The 16476-nt window shown below is 44.7% G+C and overlaps 1 protein-coding gene across 5 annotated transcripts in view; it reads left to right on the top strand.

Annotated features, from left to right (window-relative positions):
* Positions 1-16476, top strand: part of CHCHD6 (coiled-coil-helix-coiled-coil-helix domain containing 6) — a 447244-nt gene that overhangs the window by 9586 nt on the left and 421182 nt on the right. For all 5 annotated transcript variants that reach the window (XM_073591921.1, XM_073591919.1, XM_073591917.1 and 2 more), the window contains exons 2-4: positions 1562-1718; positions 3711-3780; positions 4850-4994. In XM_073591921.1, coding sequence (XP_073448022.1) covers positions 1562-1718; positions 3711-3780; positions 4850-4994 — 372 coding nt within the window. The remainder of the gene's footprint in view (positions 1-1561; positions 1719-3710; positions 3781-4849; positions 4995-16476) is intronic.

The following is a 16476-nucleotide window of genomic DNA, read 5'->3' on the forward strand; positions in this document are numbered from 1 at the left end:
TGCAATATTTACATTTTTGGTAAACCCATATAATGAATCCAAGCTCTGCAAGCTGAGATAACATGCACTGCATTGATGTATTCACACAATTTCACAGTAACCAGGAGATAAAACAAAGTTCAGGAATATTTTTTTACAAATGCAAAAGAGAAGGGAAAGTGGGACTTTAAGTGAGATAGATGACTTTGTGGAGGCAAAGTTGAAATCAATGCAAAATTGTTTTTATTAGTAACGAACGTTGTATAGAATATGGCAATAAAATAACCACATATACATTCAGTACAGTAATTCATAGAGACACCACCCACACATAACATGGGAAAAAAAAGTTTGCATGAGTATGGTATTATCAGAGCAGTTCAAAGGTACATAACATAGAGTAAATTTATATTAATACATATGACATAAAAATGACATAAAAACAGCACCAGCGACAGGAGTATGGGTATAGGAAGTAAAACCAAAATAGATAAATGAATGAATGTCAAAAATTATTAATCTGCTGCAGACCAAAATTCACTGTGTCCATTACAGACATAGGTCAGCATCACTTGTTCCCGACGCGTTTCGTGTAGAGACACTCCTCAGGGGTAGATGCTAAAGTATCTCTGCAGAGTGTAAAGAAAAAAGTGGTGACATTAGTCTAGTTCTAATTAGTAATGTAGAAATCGGGCAGATTAGCCCGTCCTAAATACTCACATAGGGTCCAAAACGGTAAAATGTTGCGGCCATGTGATCAAAGTCCCAAGGTAGCCCCTGAGGAGTGTCTCTACACGAAACGCGTCGGGAACAAGTGATGCTGACCTGTGTCTGTAATGGACACAGTGAATTTTGGTCTGCAGCAGATTAATAATTTTTGACATTCATTCATTTATCTATTTTGGTTTTACTTCCTATACCCATACTCCTGTCGCTGGTGCTGTTTTTATGTCATTTTTATGTCATATGTATTAATATAAATTTACTCTATGTTATGTACCTTTGAACTGCTCTGATAATACCATACTCATGCAAACTTTTTTTTCCCATGTTATGTGTGGGTGGTGTCTCTATGAATTACTGTACTGAATGTATATGTGGTTATTTTATTGCCATATTCTATACAACGTTCGTTACTAATAAAAACAATTTTGCATTTATTTCAACTTTGCCTCCACAAAGTCATCTATCTCACTTAAAGTCCCACTTTCCCTTCTCTTTTGCACTAGTATAGGGATGGAGGCACACCGCATATGTGCCTCATTCAAAGTCCCAATTCCCCTTCTCCATTCGAGGAATATTTTTTTATCCCATTATTTTGCAAATATATGTACACTACAAACTGTATGATTGAATGGGTCCTGATATCGCTGTTTTACTAACCTGTCAGCTTTTTATTATAAAAGGGAACCTGTCACGTAGTAAACCAAGTTTCTCAGAGAAGCCGTTTTCTAAGCCCACTTCTAAATCTCAGTTTAGTGACATCACATCCATCCAGAGCTGATCCATGGCTCACTTCATGAAAACTTATAACCAATTGGTGCCCAGAGATATAATACAATATTCTTTTTATTTCCTCCAGCTGACTGATGACCTTGTCAGTCGAATGAAGGAGTCTTCACCACAAAGAGGGGAGCAGAATCTGTTGCCAACGTTGGACCATCCCCCGCCTCCGCAGTCTTCTCTTCCGAGGGGCGAACCTGAGCCCTCTGCATCAGATTTCCAAGCCAAAACTGAGGGTATGCAACGTTTCCTTTTTTTTGTTTGCATCATTGGTGTCAGTGGGAACAAGAGTGCCCCATCGCTGGTGTCAGAGGGAGGAAGAGTGCCCCATTGCGGGTGATAATGGGAGGAATAATGCCCAATTTTTGGTGTCAGTGGGAGAAATTATACCCCACTGTGGGTGTCGGTGGCAGGAATGGTGCTCCATCATTGGTGTCGGTGGAAGGAATTTTGCCCCATCGTTGGTGTCAGTGAGAGTAATGCCCCGTACACGCGGTCGGATTTTCCGATGGAAAATGTTCGATGGGAGCTTTTTGTCGGAAATTTCCGACCGTGTGGAGGCTCCGTCAGACATTTTCCCCCCGAATTTCCGTCACACAAAATTTGAGAGCTGGTACTCAAATTTTCCGACAACAAAATCCGTTGTCGTAAATTCCGATCGTGTGTACATAATTCCGACGCACAAAGTTCCAGGCATGCTCGGAATCAAGCAGAAAAGCCGCACTGGCTATTGAACTTATTTTTCTCGGCTTGTCGTACGTGTTGTACGTCACCGCGTTCTTGACATTCGGAATTGCCGACCAACTTTGTGACCGTGTGTATGCAAGACAAGTTTGAGCCAACATCCGTCGGAAAAAAAACATGGATTTTGTTGTCGGAATGTCCGATCAATGTCCAATCGTGTGTACGTGGCAGAACAGTGCCTCATCATTGCTGTTAGTGGGAGGAATAGTGCCTCATCATTGCTGTTAGTAGGAGGAATAGTGCCTCATCATTGGTTTCAGTGGGAGGAATAGTGCCTCATCATTGGTTTCAGTGGGAGGAATAGTGCCTCATTGCTGGTGTCAGTGGGAGGAATAGTACCTCATTGTTGGTGTCAGTGGGAGGAATAGTGCCTCATTGTTGGTGTCAGTGGGAGGAATAGTGCCCCATCATTGGTGTCGGTGGAAGGAATTTTGCCCCATCATTGGTGTCAGTGGGAGGAACAGTGCCCCAAGGACTGGATAAAGACAAGCAAAGGGCCTCTTCCAACCCGCGGGCCACAGATTGGAGACCACTGTCCTAGGAGTGTCAGCATAACATGTGGGCGTTACTAGGGGTGGTCTACATGCAAATACAGACTACTTAGGAACACCCACTTCTCTAAACTGCATCTGCCCATCAAAGCATTTTGATATTTGCATAACTCCTCCTACGAGCCAGCCCACTGCTTGCATCAGGCCTGAGGGCTCCTGAGAATAGTACTGAGGCCGGGTGCTGTGCTGTGATGTTTTCAGGAAACTATGTACAGCATCCTGTCAGCCCCTCCCACTAGACATGATCTGCCCGCATTGATTATAGAAACACAGAGGGCCAGTGATGGCATTGCTGGGTCTAACATAAGGTATCTAGTGCAAAGTTTATTAGAATAATTTCATTGGTATGATGACGAGGGGGGGAAAGGAGGAATCGGGGAAGGCAAATTTAAAAGCAGAATAAACTTCAGCTTATCGTATCTCTCCTTGCTGGGATCATTTGTGGCCTGCTCTGCTGTTAGCAGTGATATAGTAGGCTGTAGATATTACAATGTACTTTGTAAGCATGGTCTACTCTTCCCTGTACCACCTAGACAGACCGATTCATACTTCCTTCTCATCTATCATTTACTGTGAATGGCTGTGAAGAGTGAAGCTGCTGGGAAGACACTTCAATTTGTGTAGACAAGTGACTGACACAGAAGCCAGCCAATGGTATGTGAAGAGAGTCGTGCTCGGATCTTGGGTTGCATACTACCTGGTCAATCTGTGTTCAACTTTTTGGACTCCAAATCTGTATAATGAAGAATATAAAAACAAGTAAAAAAAATGTTTTTTTATTGCTAGCAGTCCTGCATTGTTCTTACTTTATATCAATAGAATTATTGCAACACAAATTGCCACACAAAAAGACAGCTTTAACACAGCGCTCAGTGTCTGACCCTTTCTTTTTTTCGCCCTGTAGAACTTGGAGTAATGAGTTCTTTGTTACAGGTACGCAGGGTCCGTCTGCTGGAGGAAGCAAAAAGATGCCTACGTATGCAGAGGATGAACTGTACAGGAGGTAAGAGTAATTTTGAAAGATTACCAGTTCTGTGGAAGCATTGCCCAGAAAAGGGAAGCAAAGAACAAGAACTAGTCCCTAGTATTGTCTATGGTCTCTCTGCAGCTGATCTTTTCCCAATTACTGACTTGCTAAGCCTTCATCTGCACTGTGTCACTAAGTAGAGATGGCCATCTTCATTGAGTTTTGCTTCCTCATGTCAAAGCCACTCTCCCAATGAGTGGTGGTCTGATGACTGGTCAGATAACGATGGAAAAGCAGCAGGAGAAAAGGACAAAGCACACATTGAGAGAAGGAATGAGGCAGAAGCAGGGAAATCCTTGCACTGCGGGACATTAGGTACAGCTTACCCTCCAGCAAGGAAAACAGCTATGAAGCTACATAGTCACAGTGCCTAGGCACAGCCTTATTTATTAAAGTGGTTGTAAAGGCTGAAGGTTTTTACCTTCAGTATGCAGCTGCCCCCTCAGGCCCCGTAATACTTGCCTTAGCCCCATCTTGATCCAGTGATATGTACGAGAGCCTTGGCTCTCCTGGGTCTCTCCCTCCTTAGTGTCTGAGATGCAGCAGCAGGAGCCATTGACACATGCTACTGTCAACCACAGCCAGGGAGGCAGGAGCAGGGTTGCAGAGAGCCAGCTCTGAAATGAGCACACACGAGTGCCGCCATAGCAAGCAACTTGCTATGGGGGGCACTCAGCAAGGGGCGGGGGGGGGGGAGGGGGAATGTGCACCAGCGGGGGACCCGAGAAGTGGAGGATTGGGCTGCTCTGTGCAAAACCATTACACAGAGCAGGTAGGTATAACATGTTTGTTTGTGTTCTTATTTATTTTATTTTTTTTAACTTTACAGTCACTTTAAATGTAACCTTTACATTTTAATGACAGGTCCCCGTTAACCTCCAACACTTGCTTTGCTATGTTAGACATTTTCGGAATTGGGCTGTATCATTGGTTGGGTGTGGACAAGGCTGGTCATAAAATGGATAACTTGATGACATTGTGCGTACGTAACCCAGTGAACATTTTCGCTTTTTTTTATGTTATGTTTTATTTTGCACTTTCTCAGATATGAGAGGGAACAGGCCATCATCCAGGAAGCGCTCGCCCGACTCTCCCAAAGAGAGCATGAGGCAGCGCAGGAGAAATTCACCTCAGCCATTCTGCGGGAGAAGAATTACACCAACCAGGAGCGTCGGAGAGCTGAGCAGCTGGTGAGTTTTAGACGCACGTATGCTGTTTTGGTTCCAATAATATGATTTTTTGTACTGAATTTAGAAAAAGCATTCATTGCCTGTGTTTTTGTCTTATGACGGTCCAGGCGTGTAAAGTCTCCGTTGTACCCATTGAGAAGTGTTCTCCTTTTGCTGGGGGCCACATTCTGTCAAAACATACATTGAGTCATTTAGGGCACCTTCATACCATGCTAACATGCATTGCATTAAATCTGAACTCCGGGCACTGTAACATCCTCGCTAACCCTTTTTTTTACATTGGTGACATAGCTACCTAACTGCTGGCTGTAGTGGAAGAATCCAGAATTCTCAGACTCCTGGTCTGTCCAATCCACTAGGCTCTGTCTGGCTGAGCAGTGTACAGCGATGTGGTGTATTCAAGCATCAGCAACAATCCTGCCCATGTTCAGGTCCATTGCCCCCACATTCAGGCCTACTAGTGGTTACAGTTTCTATTTGATGATGAATATTGTAGTCCATATCATCACCCCTGCACAGTGACCAAAAGTGATGTTGGGGATTCCCTAAAATTATACAAGTTAAAGGAGCAAAAATCTAAAACAATATATATCCTATAAGCATTTGGTCAATGTGCTGGGTACGCATAATTTTATATGCACAATGAGGCACCAAGTCCACAATCTCTATAATTGTTTAGGAGGGAGTCCACGATAATATAAAAATAAGTAAAATAATTAAAAGGAAAAGGGGGAGGGGGGATAGGGGTAATCCACTCTAAGGGCTGCCATCATAGAGGAACAGAGACCATGTTCCCAAAAACTGAAAAGACAGAAAGAGGAAGAAGAGGTGCCTCTGGGTGCAGATTTTTAACAAGTTTTAATATGCAGTAAAAGTTATCTCACAATGCACTCAAATTTTATGGAGTCAAAAGAAGGCATTTTGTAATATCCCGGGATATTACAAAATGCCTTCTTTTGACTCCAGAAATGTGAGTGCATTGTGAGATAACCTTTACTGCATATTAAAACTTGTTAAAAATCTGCACCCAGAGGCGTCTCTTCTCCCTCTTTTTGGGATTCCCTAAAACCACCTCCCTTAGCCTAGATATAGCTGCAATTTCTAATGCACAGCAATGATGTCACCAACTTTTACAGGGTTCCTATCTGTGCACTGTGGTGTGCTGCAATTATATTCTGACAAGGGGACTTAGCTTCTTTTGAACAGACTGCTGTTCACACGGACTTAAAGTCAGCCAGTTCCTGCTGAACAGGACAATTTTCAGCCCGTGTATGCCAGAATTTAGATCAGGGGTTACTAAATGGCAGACCACAGTCCGGACCCAGACCGAGTGACAGTCCTGTTCGAACTGCAGCCGCCATTTATTAGCTGTGTGAACCCTCCCGAGTCCCCCACCCTGCCGCCGCTGTCATCCTCACAGCACGGCAGGAGGTGCTGCAGATTGGGAAGAAGAGCGGGAGTCTTTTCAAATTAACAACAAGGTGAGATAGTAAGTTGGGCAGCTTCCACCCCCCAGCCCTGCTGTGACGATGACTGTGATGGCTGGGCGGGCGAAAGACTCTAACACAGAGCTAACACAGCTGATAAGTGCCTCTACCCTGCCGAAGGTAGGACAGTGCAGGGGAGGTTTATATTAAAAGGGGCACTCTGATTTGGAGGGTAAGTGTGATGTAATGGGCACTGCAAAATAAAGGGGCACTCCAATGTAAAGGAGGGCTGTTATGTGAAGGGGAACTGAGCACACTGTGGGACAGCTTTAAAGGGGGGACTGTGATGTAAAGGGGGACTATAGACACTGATGTAAAGGGGAAACTGTGATGTTAAGGGGGGTTGTGGTGTGGAGGGGGGCTGAGGATACTGGTTTAAAGAGGGGGCTGTGATGTGAAGGGGTTATTATGTGAAGGCTATGTTATTAAACCAAGTGTATATCTCGTCTGTAGCTGCTGCTCAAAGAGTGCTAAACACCTCTTGATTGCTATCAACCTAAACCACAGCACATACAGTATACATCCAACATATATAGGCAATATACAAAAACAATAAAAAAAATCCAATACAAAATCTGTGTCAGAAAAAAGTTCATAAAGTGCTCCAAGAAAAAGGTTCATTCCATAATGGACCTTTCTTGAAACAAAGTGCTCGGTGCTTAAATATAAACCGATAAAGTGCTGAAGTGGTCCAAAACTCTAATGCCATGAAGTGTGACACACAACCCTCTTGTGCCCTTACTCACCAGAAGAAATGGACCCCCAGCTTTTCAGCATACGGGTTTAACACCCTTTGTTCTGGTGAGGGGGTACTCAATGGATCTTCTCTCTCCTCCTGGATGTCCCACAAGCTGGTAACCTGAGGTATGCAGCTGCCGCTTAACAGTCCTTTTACTCCAATCCGGTTGAATTTGTCTAGGATGATAATGCCTCCTTCATTCAGCCACAGAGAGCCTTTCTCCTCCCTTATGTACACACGAGCGGACTTTTCGACCAGACTGGTCCAATGGACCCAGTCCGGCGGACAATTTGACCGTGTGTGGGCTTCATCGGACCTGCAGCTGACTTTTTCAGTCGAAAGTCTGACAGACTTTAGATTTGGATCCGCCGGACCCAGTTCCTAACAAAAAGTCCGCTCGTCTGTATGCTAGTCCGACGGACAAATACCGACGCTAGGGCAGCTATTGGCTACTGGCTATCAACTTCCTTATTTTAGTCCAATGTACGTCATCACGTACGAATCCGTCGGACTTTGGTGTGATTGTGTGTAGGCAAGTCCGTTCATTCGGAAAGTCCGTTGGAAGTCCGTCGACAGTCCGGTCAAAAAGTCCACTTGTGTGTACGCGGCACTACATCGGTGTATTGGTATTGGTATTGGTCCATTATGGAATGAACATTTTTCTTGGAGCACTTTATGAACTTTTTTCTGACACAGACTTTGTATTGGATTTTTTTTATTGTTTTTGTATATTGCTTATATATGTTGGATGTATACTGTAAAGACACTGATGTATGGGGGGGGGGTTGTTATGTGTTATTGTGCAAACTTGAGATTCAGAAAAGAAAAATTTTACTGACTGGACCTCCGTAAATTTTAATTCAAGACCCCTTCTTTAGATTAAAACCATCTTAAAGCCTTCCATGGGATCTACCAACAGTTTGGTAAGAGCTCTCAAAGGCTTCCTTTTGAAGCAGTATGGGGAAGGCCAGTAGGCTTTTTGTTATTCGGTACTGTTATACACACTTAGAAGCTAGGAGTCAACGTGAGCTCAGTGAGTTGGCAAAGCGTCAACTTTATGCAATGTCCGACACTCAGTGGAGGAAATTTACTAAATCTGGAACACTCAGAATCTGGTACAGCTGTGCATGGTAGTCAATCAGCTTCTAACACCAGCACTCTCCAGCCTCAGTAAATAAACCCCAGTGTGTCAGGCTCAGACAGGGCAAATAAAAGCATTTAATATGCCAGCCTGCATAATTCAAATACTTTAAACCCTTCAAGATTCTTACATAAGCTCAGTTGTGATTGGTTGCCATTTAAAAAAAAAAAAAAATGCTTGCCTTGGCAAAACATTCTGCACTGCGCTGACACTAAATTCACACTGCCCAGGTTTCATGAACATCCTTCATTTTTTGATAAATGAAAGCCATATCACAGTGAGCGATGTAAGTTTGCTTTGTTCTTTTTTTGCAAGTGTCAGCTTTTCAGCTTCAACTTGCATCCGTACTGTAGAGCGGCTTCTCTGCTTATGAAAGCTTTGTTTTATGCTGTACTTGCTTCATCTTCTGAGCTTTGATGGATATTAGCATGCCGTCTCTAGTCTGAACTGCTGCTGCTGATTGGTGTCTCTATCACATTGCTTAGCCTTGGATATAGTTTGAAGATCTAAACCCAATCGATAAAACCTCATACAAGTTTGAATATGTTGGTGTCATTTTCAAAAGTTTTCTCTCCTTTTAAATTGGCATTCATTGAAATTATACCAGGTGATCCTGCTTTAAGGTCACAACACTCTGTCTCTTCCTCCCAGCTTTGCTCCTGCATTGTCACCTAGTCACGTGGACTCCTGATGGAGACCTTAAGTGGCCGTTTCAATACACGTTATGCAGGCATTGTCCAATGTTGTCACCATGGCTGCCATCAGGGCAAAGTATCAACGGCTCATGCGCTGTGAAGGCCCAGCTGAAGGTCCGGCAGACGCTGCCGGACCTTGCTGGGAAGAAGACTCCCGCGTGCATGCATGGGAGTGACGCCATCGCGGCTCCGGCCACTCACAGTTATGTTATAAGTTTCACTGAGTAAATACAGCTGGATAAAACAAAAACTGTGTCGGTCTTCATTTCAGGCTGCAAAGCAACAAAATGTGATTATTAACCACTTCCGGACCGCCCACTGTCGTTGTACGTCGGCTGTTTGAAGAGGAGTATCGTTGTTATGGCAGCAGCTAGCTACCATAACCCCGGTATCCTCTTCTTCAGTGAGCAGTCCGGTTTAAGATAAAAGTGGTCTCTGCGGCGGATTCGCAGCAAGATCACTTTTATTGGTGGCGGGAGAGGGCCCCCCCGCCGTGCTCCAGTGCCCTCCGCCTCTTACCGGAGCCATCGACGGAGGCGATCGGATCTTCATCCTTGCTGGACATGGAGACTAGTGAGGGGAAGATGGCCCCCACCCGTCTCCATAACAATGCAGGGTGGAAGCGACGTCAAAGCTTAATTTATGCCCACAGCTCTTAAAGGGCCATTTTTTATTTCTTTTTTAAATGACAAATAATTTTTTTTTTATTGCATTTTAGTCTAAATATGAGATCTGAGGTCTTTTTGACACCAGCTCTCACATTTAAGAGGTCCTGTGATGCTTTTTTTCTATTACAAAGGATGTTAACCACTTCAATACCGGGCACTTAGACACCTTCCTGCCCAGACCAATTTTCAGCTTTCAGCGCTGTCGCAGTTTTGAATGACAATTGCACGGTCATGCTACACTGTACCCAAACTAAATTTTTATCATTTTGTTCCCACAAATAGAGCTTTCTTTTGGTGGTATTTGATCACCTCTGCGATTTTTATTTTTTGCTAAACAAATTAAAAAAGACCGAAAATTTTGAAAAAAATAAAAGTTTTGCTTTTGTTTCTGTTAAAAAAATTTGTAAATAAGTAAGTTTTCTCTTTCACTGATGGGCACTGATAAGGCGGCACTGACAGGCACTGATACGGCAGCACCGATGAGGTGGCACCAATGAGCGGGCACTGACGATGGGCACTGATATGCGGCACTGATGGGCATTGGTAGGCGGCACTGATGGGCATTGATAGGCGGCACTGATGGGCACTCATGATAAACAATCAGCACAGACCCCCCCTGTCAGGAGAGCAGCCGATTGGCTCTCCTCTACTCGCGTCTGTCAGACGCGAGTGAGGAAAAGCCGATCACCAGCTCTTCCTATTTACATCGTGATCAGCCGTGATTGGACACGGTTGATCACGTGATAAAGAGTCTCTGTCAGAGACTCTTTACCTAGATCGGTGTTGCAGGGTGTCAGACTGACACCCTGCAACAACGATCGCCGCGATACGCGCCCCCCGGGGGCGTGCAGCGGCTCAATATCCTGATCACGTCATATGACGTCCGGTCAGGAATATCAAACCACTTTTCCGCCGTCATTTGGTAATAGGGCGGGTGGCAAGTGGTTAACATTCCTTGTAATAGGAATAAAAGTGACAACATTTTTTTTTTTTTTTTTTAAAAACAGTGTAAAAATAAAAAATAAAAGGTAAAATAAATAGGAAATAAAAATAAATTTTTTAACCACTTCCCACCCGGCCTATAACAGAAAGACAACCGGGAAGTGGTTCTGTTATCCTGACTGGGTGTCGTATGACGTCCAGCAGGACAACTTGCCGGCGCGCGCCCGTGGGGGAGCGCAGCGCGGCGATCGCGGCGTGTCAGTTTGAACGCCACATCTCCGATCGTGATAAGAAGCCTCTGACAGAGGCTTCTTACCACGTGATCAGCTGTGACCAATCACAGCTGATCATCGCGAGAACCAGGAAGTGCCGGTAAAAGGCATTCCTCGTTTCGCGCTGACAGGGACAGCTGATCAGCAGCTCTCCCTGTCAGAGGTGGGGGGTCTGTGCTGATAATCAGCACATTGATTATCAGCACAGCCCCATCAGATGTGCCAATCAGTGCCCAGCAGTGCCCCAATAATAAAGTCTGCCAGCGCCCATTACAGTGCCAATCAGAGCCCACCACAGTGCCAATCAGTGGCCAGCATTAATACCTGTCAGTACCTGCCCAATCAGTGCTGCCCATCAATGCCATCTATAAGTGTCCATCAATGCCGCCTGTCAGTGCCCATCAGTTCCACCTATCGGTGCCCATCAGTGCTGCATATCAGTGCCGCCTATCAGTGCCCATCAATTCTACATATCAGTGCCTCCTGATCAGTACCCATCAGTGCCACCTTATCAGTGCCAACTTATCAGTGCCCATTGGTGCTGCCTCATCAGTGCCCGTCAGTGAAGGAGAAAACAAAATTTTAAAACAAACGAAGAAAATCTTCTTTTTTTTTTTTTTTTATCAGAAATGTCGGTCTTTTTTAGTTTAGCAAAAAATAAAAACCGCAGAGGTGATCAAATACCACCATAAGAAAGCTCTATTTGTGGGAAGAAAATTATAAAAATTTTGTTTGGGTACAGTGTTGCATGCCCGCGCAATTGTCATTCATAGTGTGAAAGCGCTGAAAGCTCAAAATTGTCCTGGGCAGGAAGGGGCGAATGTGCCTGGTATTGAAGTGGTTAAACGCGCCCCGTCCTGACGCGCTCGCACGCAGAAGCGAACGCATACGTGAGTAGCGCCCGCATATGAAAACGGTGTTCAAAGCACACATGTGAGTTATTGCCGTGATCGATAGAGCGAGAGCAATAATTCGAGCCCCAGACCTCCTCTGTAACTCAAAACATGCAACCTGTAGAATTTTTTAAACATCGCCTATGGAGATTTTTTAAGGGTCAAAGTTTGTCGCCATTCCACGAGCGGGCACAATTTTGAAGCGTGACATGCTGGGTATCAATTTACTTGGCGTAACATTATCTTTCACAATAAAAAAAAAAAAAAAAAATGGGCTAACTTTACTGTTGTCTTTTTTTTTTTTTTAAATTAAAAAAAGTGTATTTTTTCCAAAAAAAGTGCGCTTGTAAGACCGCTGCGCAAATGCGGTGTGACAGAAAGTATTGTAACGACCTCCATTTTATTCTCTAGGGTGTTAGGGAAAAAAAATGTATAATGTTTGGGGGTTCTAAGTACTTTTCTAGCAAAACAAAACTGTTTTTAACTTGTAAACAACAAATCTCAGAAAGAAGCTTGGTCCTTAAATGGTTAAAGGGGGGGGGGGGGGTGATTCTTTTTTTTTTTTTTTTTTTATATATACCCGCTGTACATGTATTTCCTTATATGCAGCTATGACGTTATAATGGGCCTGTTTATGGTCCTAAACAAGTGAATTTATGCATACATAAAAAATGGAATGCTTTTATCCAATGTTGATGTTTAGTATCTGCTTACCACTAATATCTCCCTGTGTCTCTTTTGAAACTTTGACTCTCGCTATAAAAACAAGCACAAGAAATGGGCACTTTTGGAATGGCATATACAACGCACTTACATTAACCAGGCCGTACTCTTCATCATTTATTCATAGTACCTCTCACAAGTTATCACTAGCGAACTGTCAGGAAAGAACCCCGGGCCGCAACTCCATCCAAGGACGTCCGAAGGCTTCCGCCGAAACTTCCCTTCCTCCTCCATGGAAAAATTAATTGCCGCTCATAGAGATAATCTTATCCCCCCCCCTTTTTTTTTAAATGTTATTAGTTCCCATGTAATTATCACTTACCCTCTCTTGTCTGGCTGGAATTATACAGCGTTGGATGTCTGCGACGCCTTGTTTGCTGTGTGAATACATATTTCTCACCTGTCTCATTGGCCTATATTATGGTTGGGTGCTGGTTGAAGATTGTTACCTTGTGTAACTCTTCAGCTCACATCCCGAGCGTGTTGATGAGTATCGGTTAGGTCATAGACTGCACTTTGCAAGCTATGTTTTTAAAAAGGGAGGAAAACAAGTACCTGGCTCATCTTAGTCCCAGTACAAGTAAGATGAATGTTGGAAAACAGGAACCACTAAGCTCTTCTGGGAAGGATGTCCACAAGGTTTAGGAGTGTGTCTATGGGAAGGTCTGACCATTCTTCCAGAAGCGTATTTGTGAGGTCAGGCACTGATGTTGGACAAGAAGGCCTGGCTCACAGTTTACACTCTAATACATCCCAAAGGTGTTCTATCGGGTTGAGGTCAGGACAGTCCATTTCTTCCACCCCAAACTCGCTCATCCATGTCTTTATGGACCTTGCATCATGCACTGGTCCAAATAATTTGGTGGAGGGGGGATTATGGTGTTGGGTTGTTTTTCAGGGGTTGGACTTGGCCCCTTAGTTCCAGTGAAGGGAACTCTTAAGGCGTCAGCATACCAAGACATTTTGGACAATTTCATGCTCCCAACTTTGTGGGAACAGTTTGGTGATGGCCCCTTCCTGTTCCAACATGACTGAGCACCAGTTCACAAAACAAGGTCCATAAAGACATGGATGAGCGAGTTTGGGGTGGAGGAACTTGACTGGCCTGCGCAGAATCCTGACCTGAACCAGATAGAACACCTTTGGGATGAATTCGAGCGGAGACTGCAAGGCAGGCCTTATCGTCCAACATCAGTGCCTGACCTCACAAAAGTGCTTCTCGAAGAATGGTCAAACATTCCCATAGACACGCTCCTAAACCTTGTGGACAGCCTTCCCAGAAGAGTTGAAGCTGTTATAGCCGCAAAGGGTGGGCCAACTCAATATTGAACCCTACGGACTAAGACTGGGATGCCATTAAAGTTCATGTGCGTGTAAAGGCAGGCGTCCCAATACTTTTGGTAATATAGTGTAGTTAAAGGTAAATCTAAAGGACATTGTACAGAAATTGTACAAGAAATGGTATAATGTATGGCCAGCCCAGGACCTGCCAGTGGCATGCTGCATCCCAGGAACTGACAAAAACGACTTGCATTACATTGTGGGATTGGGGATGCCTAGAATTTTGTATTTTAAGATTTATTGTTGTGATTTGAAGAAAGTTGCAATGACTTTGGGTAGGAGTTGTTGAAAATACATGAATTATTGCACCTGTGTTATATCAAGAAGCCAGGGGTATGTGCGGTCACCTCAGACAGGTAGATAAGTTTACCTTTTAGATGAAGACAAAAAAAAATGACACGTTCCCATCAAATTATTTAAAATGTTTGAGAGGCTTAAATCTTTACTTTTAGGGATTCTGAAGCATGTGGCTTTCAAGACCCAGAGGAACACCAAGGATCTTAAAGGCCGAGGTTTTTTTTTTTATTTTCATTTTTTCTACCTTAGGGCACTTTCACACGTGGGCGGGCGTCAGCAGTAAACGGCCACCATTTTTAGCAGCGCTTTACCCCCCACTAACGGCCGAAAAAGGGTTAAAAGCATCACTGCAGTGGCACTTTGCCGGCACTTCGGCGGTGCTGCTTATTGATTTCAATGGGCAGGGGCGCTGTAGGAGCGGTGTATACACCGTTCCTACAGCGCCTCAAAGATGCGGCTTGCAGGACTTTTTTGAGCATCCTGCCTGCGCACCGCTCCAGTGTGAAAGCCCTCGGGCTTTCACACTGGAATGAGGGGAGAGGCGCTGGAGTGAGTATACACCGCTCCTAAAGCACCCTGCCCATTGAAATCAGTGGACAGCGCCACAGCAGCGGCGCTTTGTGGGCGATTTTTAACCCTTTTTGGACCACTAGTGGCAGTTAAAAGCGCCCAGCTATTGGCCGAAAAGCGCAGCTAAAATAAAGGGCGCCTCAGTGTAAAAGTGCCCTTAATGTATTCTCTGCATTAGAGCCCTTTCACACTGGGGTGTTGGGGGCGTCAGCGGTAAAGCGTCGCTTTTTTTAGCAGTGCTTTACCACCGTTTTAGCGGTGCTTTCCCCCCCGCTAAAGCCAAAAAAGGGTTAAAAGCACCCGCAAAGCGGCGCTGCCCATTGATTTCAATGGGCAGGGTCGCTTTAGGAGCGCTCCTGCCGGCGCACCGCTCCAGTGTGAAAGCACACATTGGAGTGACAGGAGAGGTGCTTTTACAGGCGCTATTTTTAGCGCTGTAGCGCCTGTAAAGCGCCCCAGTGTGAAAACCTTTTGCATCCAGCCCCCCTTACACTTACCTGAGCCCGATCTCGATCCAGCGATGAGCACGAGAACAGCAGCTCTCTCTCCCCCTCATTGGGCAGAGAGGCAGCAGCAGGAGCCATTGGCTCCTGCTTCTGTCAATCACAGCCAGTGGGGAAAGGGAGGGCGGGGCCAAGCCAGCACTGTGTATCAGTGGACACACGGAGCCTGCTTGGGGGCGAGCACGCACAAGTGCCCCTATAGCAAGTGGCTTGCTATGGGGACACTCAGTGGGGGGTGGGGGTGGGGGGCAGGAGAGCTGGTGGGGGACCTGAGAAGAGGAGGATCGGGGCTGCTCTGTATTACAGGTATAATATGTTTGTTATTTTAAAAATAAAAACCCTGAATGTTTACAATCACTGAAAGGATTGATATCTGCACCCCGCTCAGGAAGAGCCACTCGGTTTCGGCACCGTTTTTAGCAAGACTTCTGCCTGTACAGGTACTGCAACCAAAAGGAAAATGATGCTGGCCTGTGGTGACTTCGGGGTCCTTCCATACGGGCTTCATCAGTTAAGTCAGTTTTTTTTGCATTCAGGTTTTGCATTCATGTTACATCAGTCTGCACATCTGTCTTCAGTTCAGTTTACATCAGTTGGCAATCATTTTGCATACCTTTTTTTTTTTTTTTATAGTTGTTGCAGTATAAACACAAAATATTTTTTTCCTAAAAACAGACATACTGTATGCCAAAACGGATGTAAACAGACGGCATCTGTTCAGGTTTGTCTAAATAGAAAAGCAGCCTTGTTCATTTAAAAAAAAAACAGACTTGAATGGAGACTAATGTAGGCGGATGTAAACCGATGATCATCCATTTACATCTGAAAGCCCATAGGAATAAATTGCTGTTCGTTTTTCATCAGAAAACAGACAGGTAACAACCAGAATACTCGTGTGAAAAGGCCTTTAGGCTACTTTCACACTGAGGAACTTTACAGGCGCTATATTGCTAAAAATAGCGCCCGTAAAGCGCCTCTCCTGTCACTCCAATGTGAAAGCCCGAGGGCTTTCACACTGGAGTGGTGCGCTGGCAGGACGCTAAAAAAAAGTCCTGCAAGCAGCATCTTTGAGGCGCTTTAGGAGCGGTATATACCCTGCTCCTAAAGCGCCCCTGCCCATCGAAATCAATCTTTTAACCCTTTTTCGGCCGCTAGCTGGGGTTAAAGGTTAAAATGCCCTGCTAGTGGCCGAAAAGCGCCCTAAAACGATG

Source organism: Aquarana catesbeiana, linkage group LG07 (assembly GCF_042186555.1).
Source record: "Aquarana catesbeiana isolate 2022-GZ linkage group LG07, ASM4218655v1, whole genome shotgun sequence".
In the NCBI taxonomy this organism is placed as follows: Eukaryota; Metazoa; Chordata; class Amphibia; order Anura; family Ranidae; genus Aquarana; species Aquarana catesbeiana.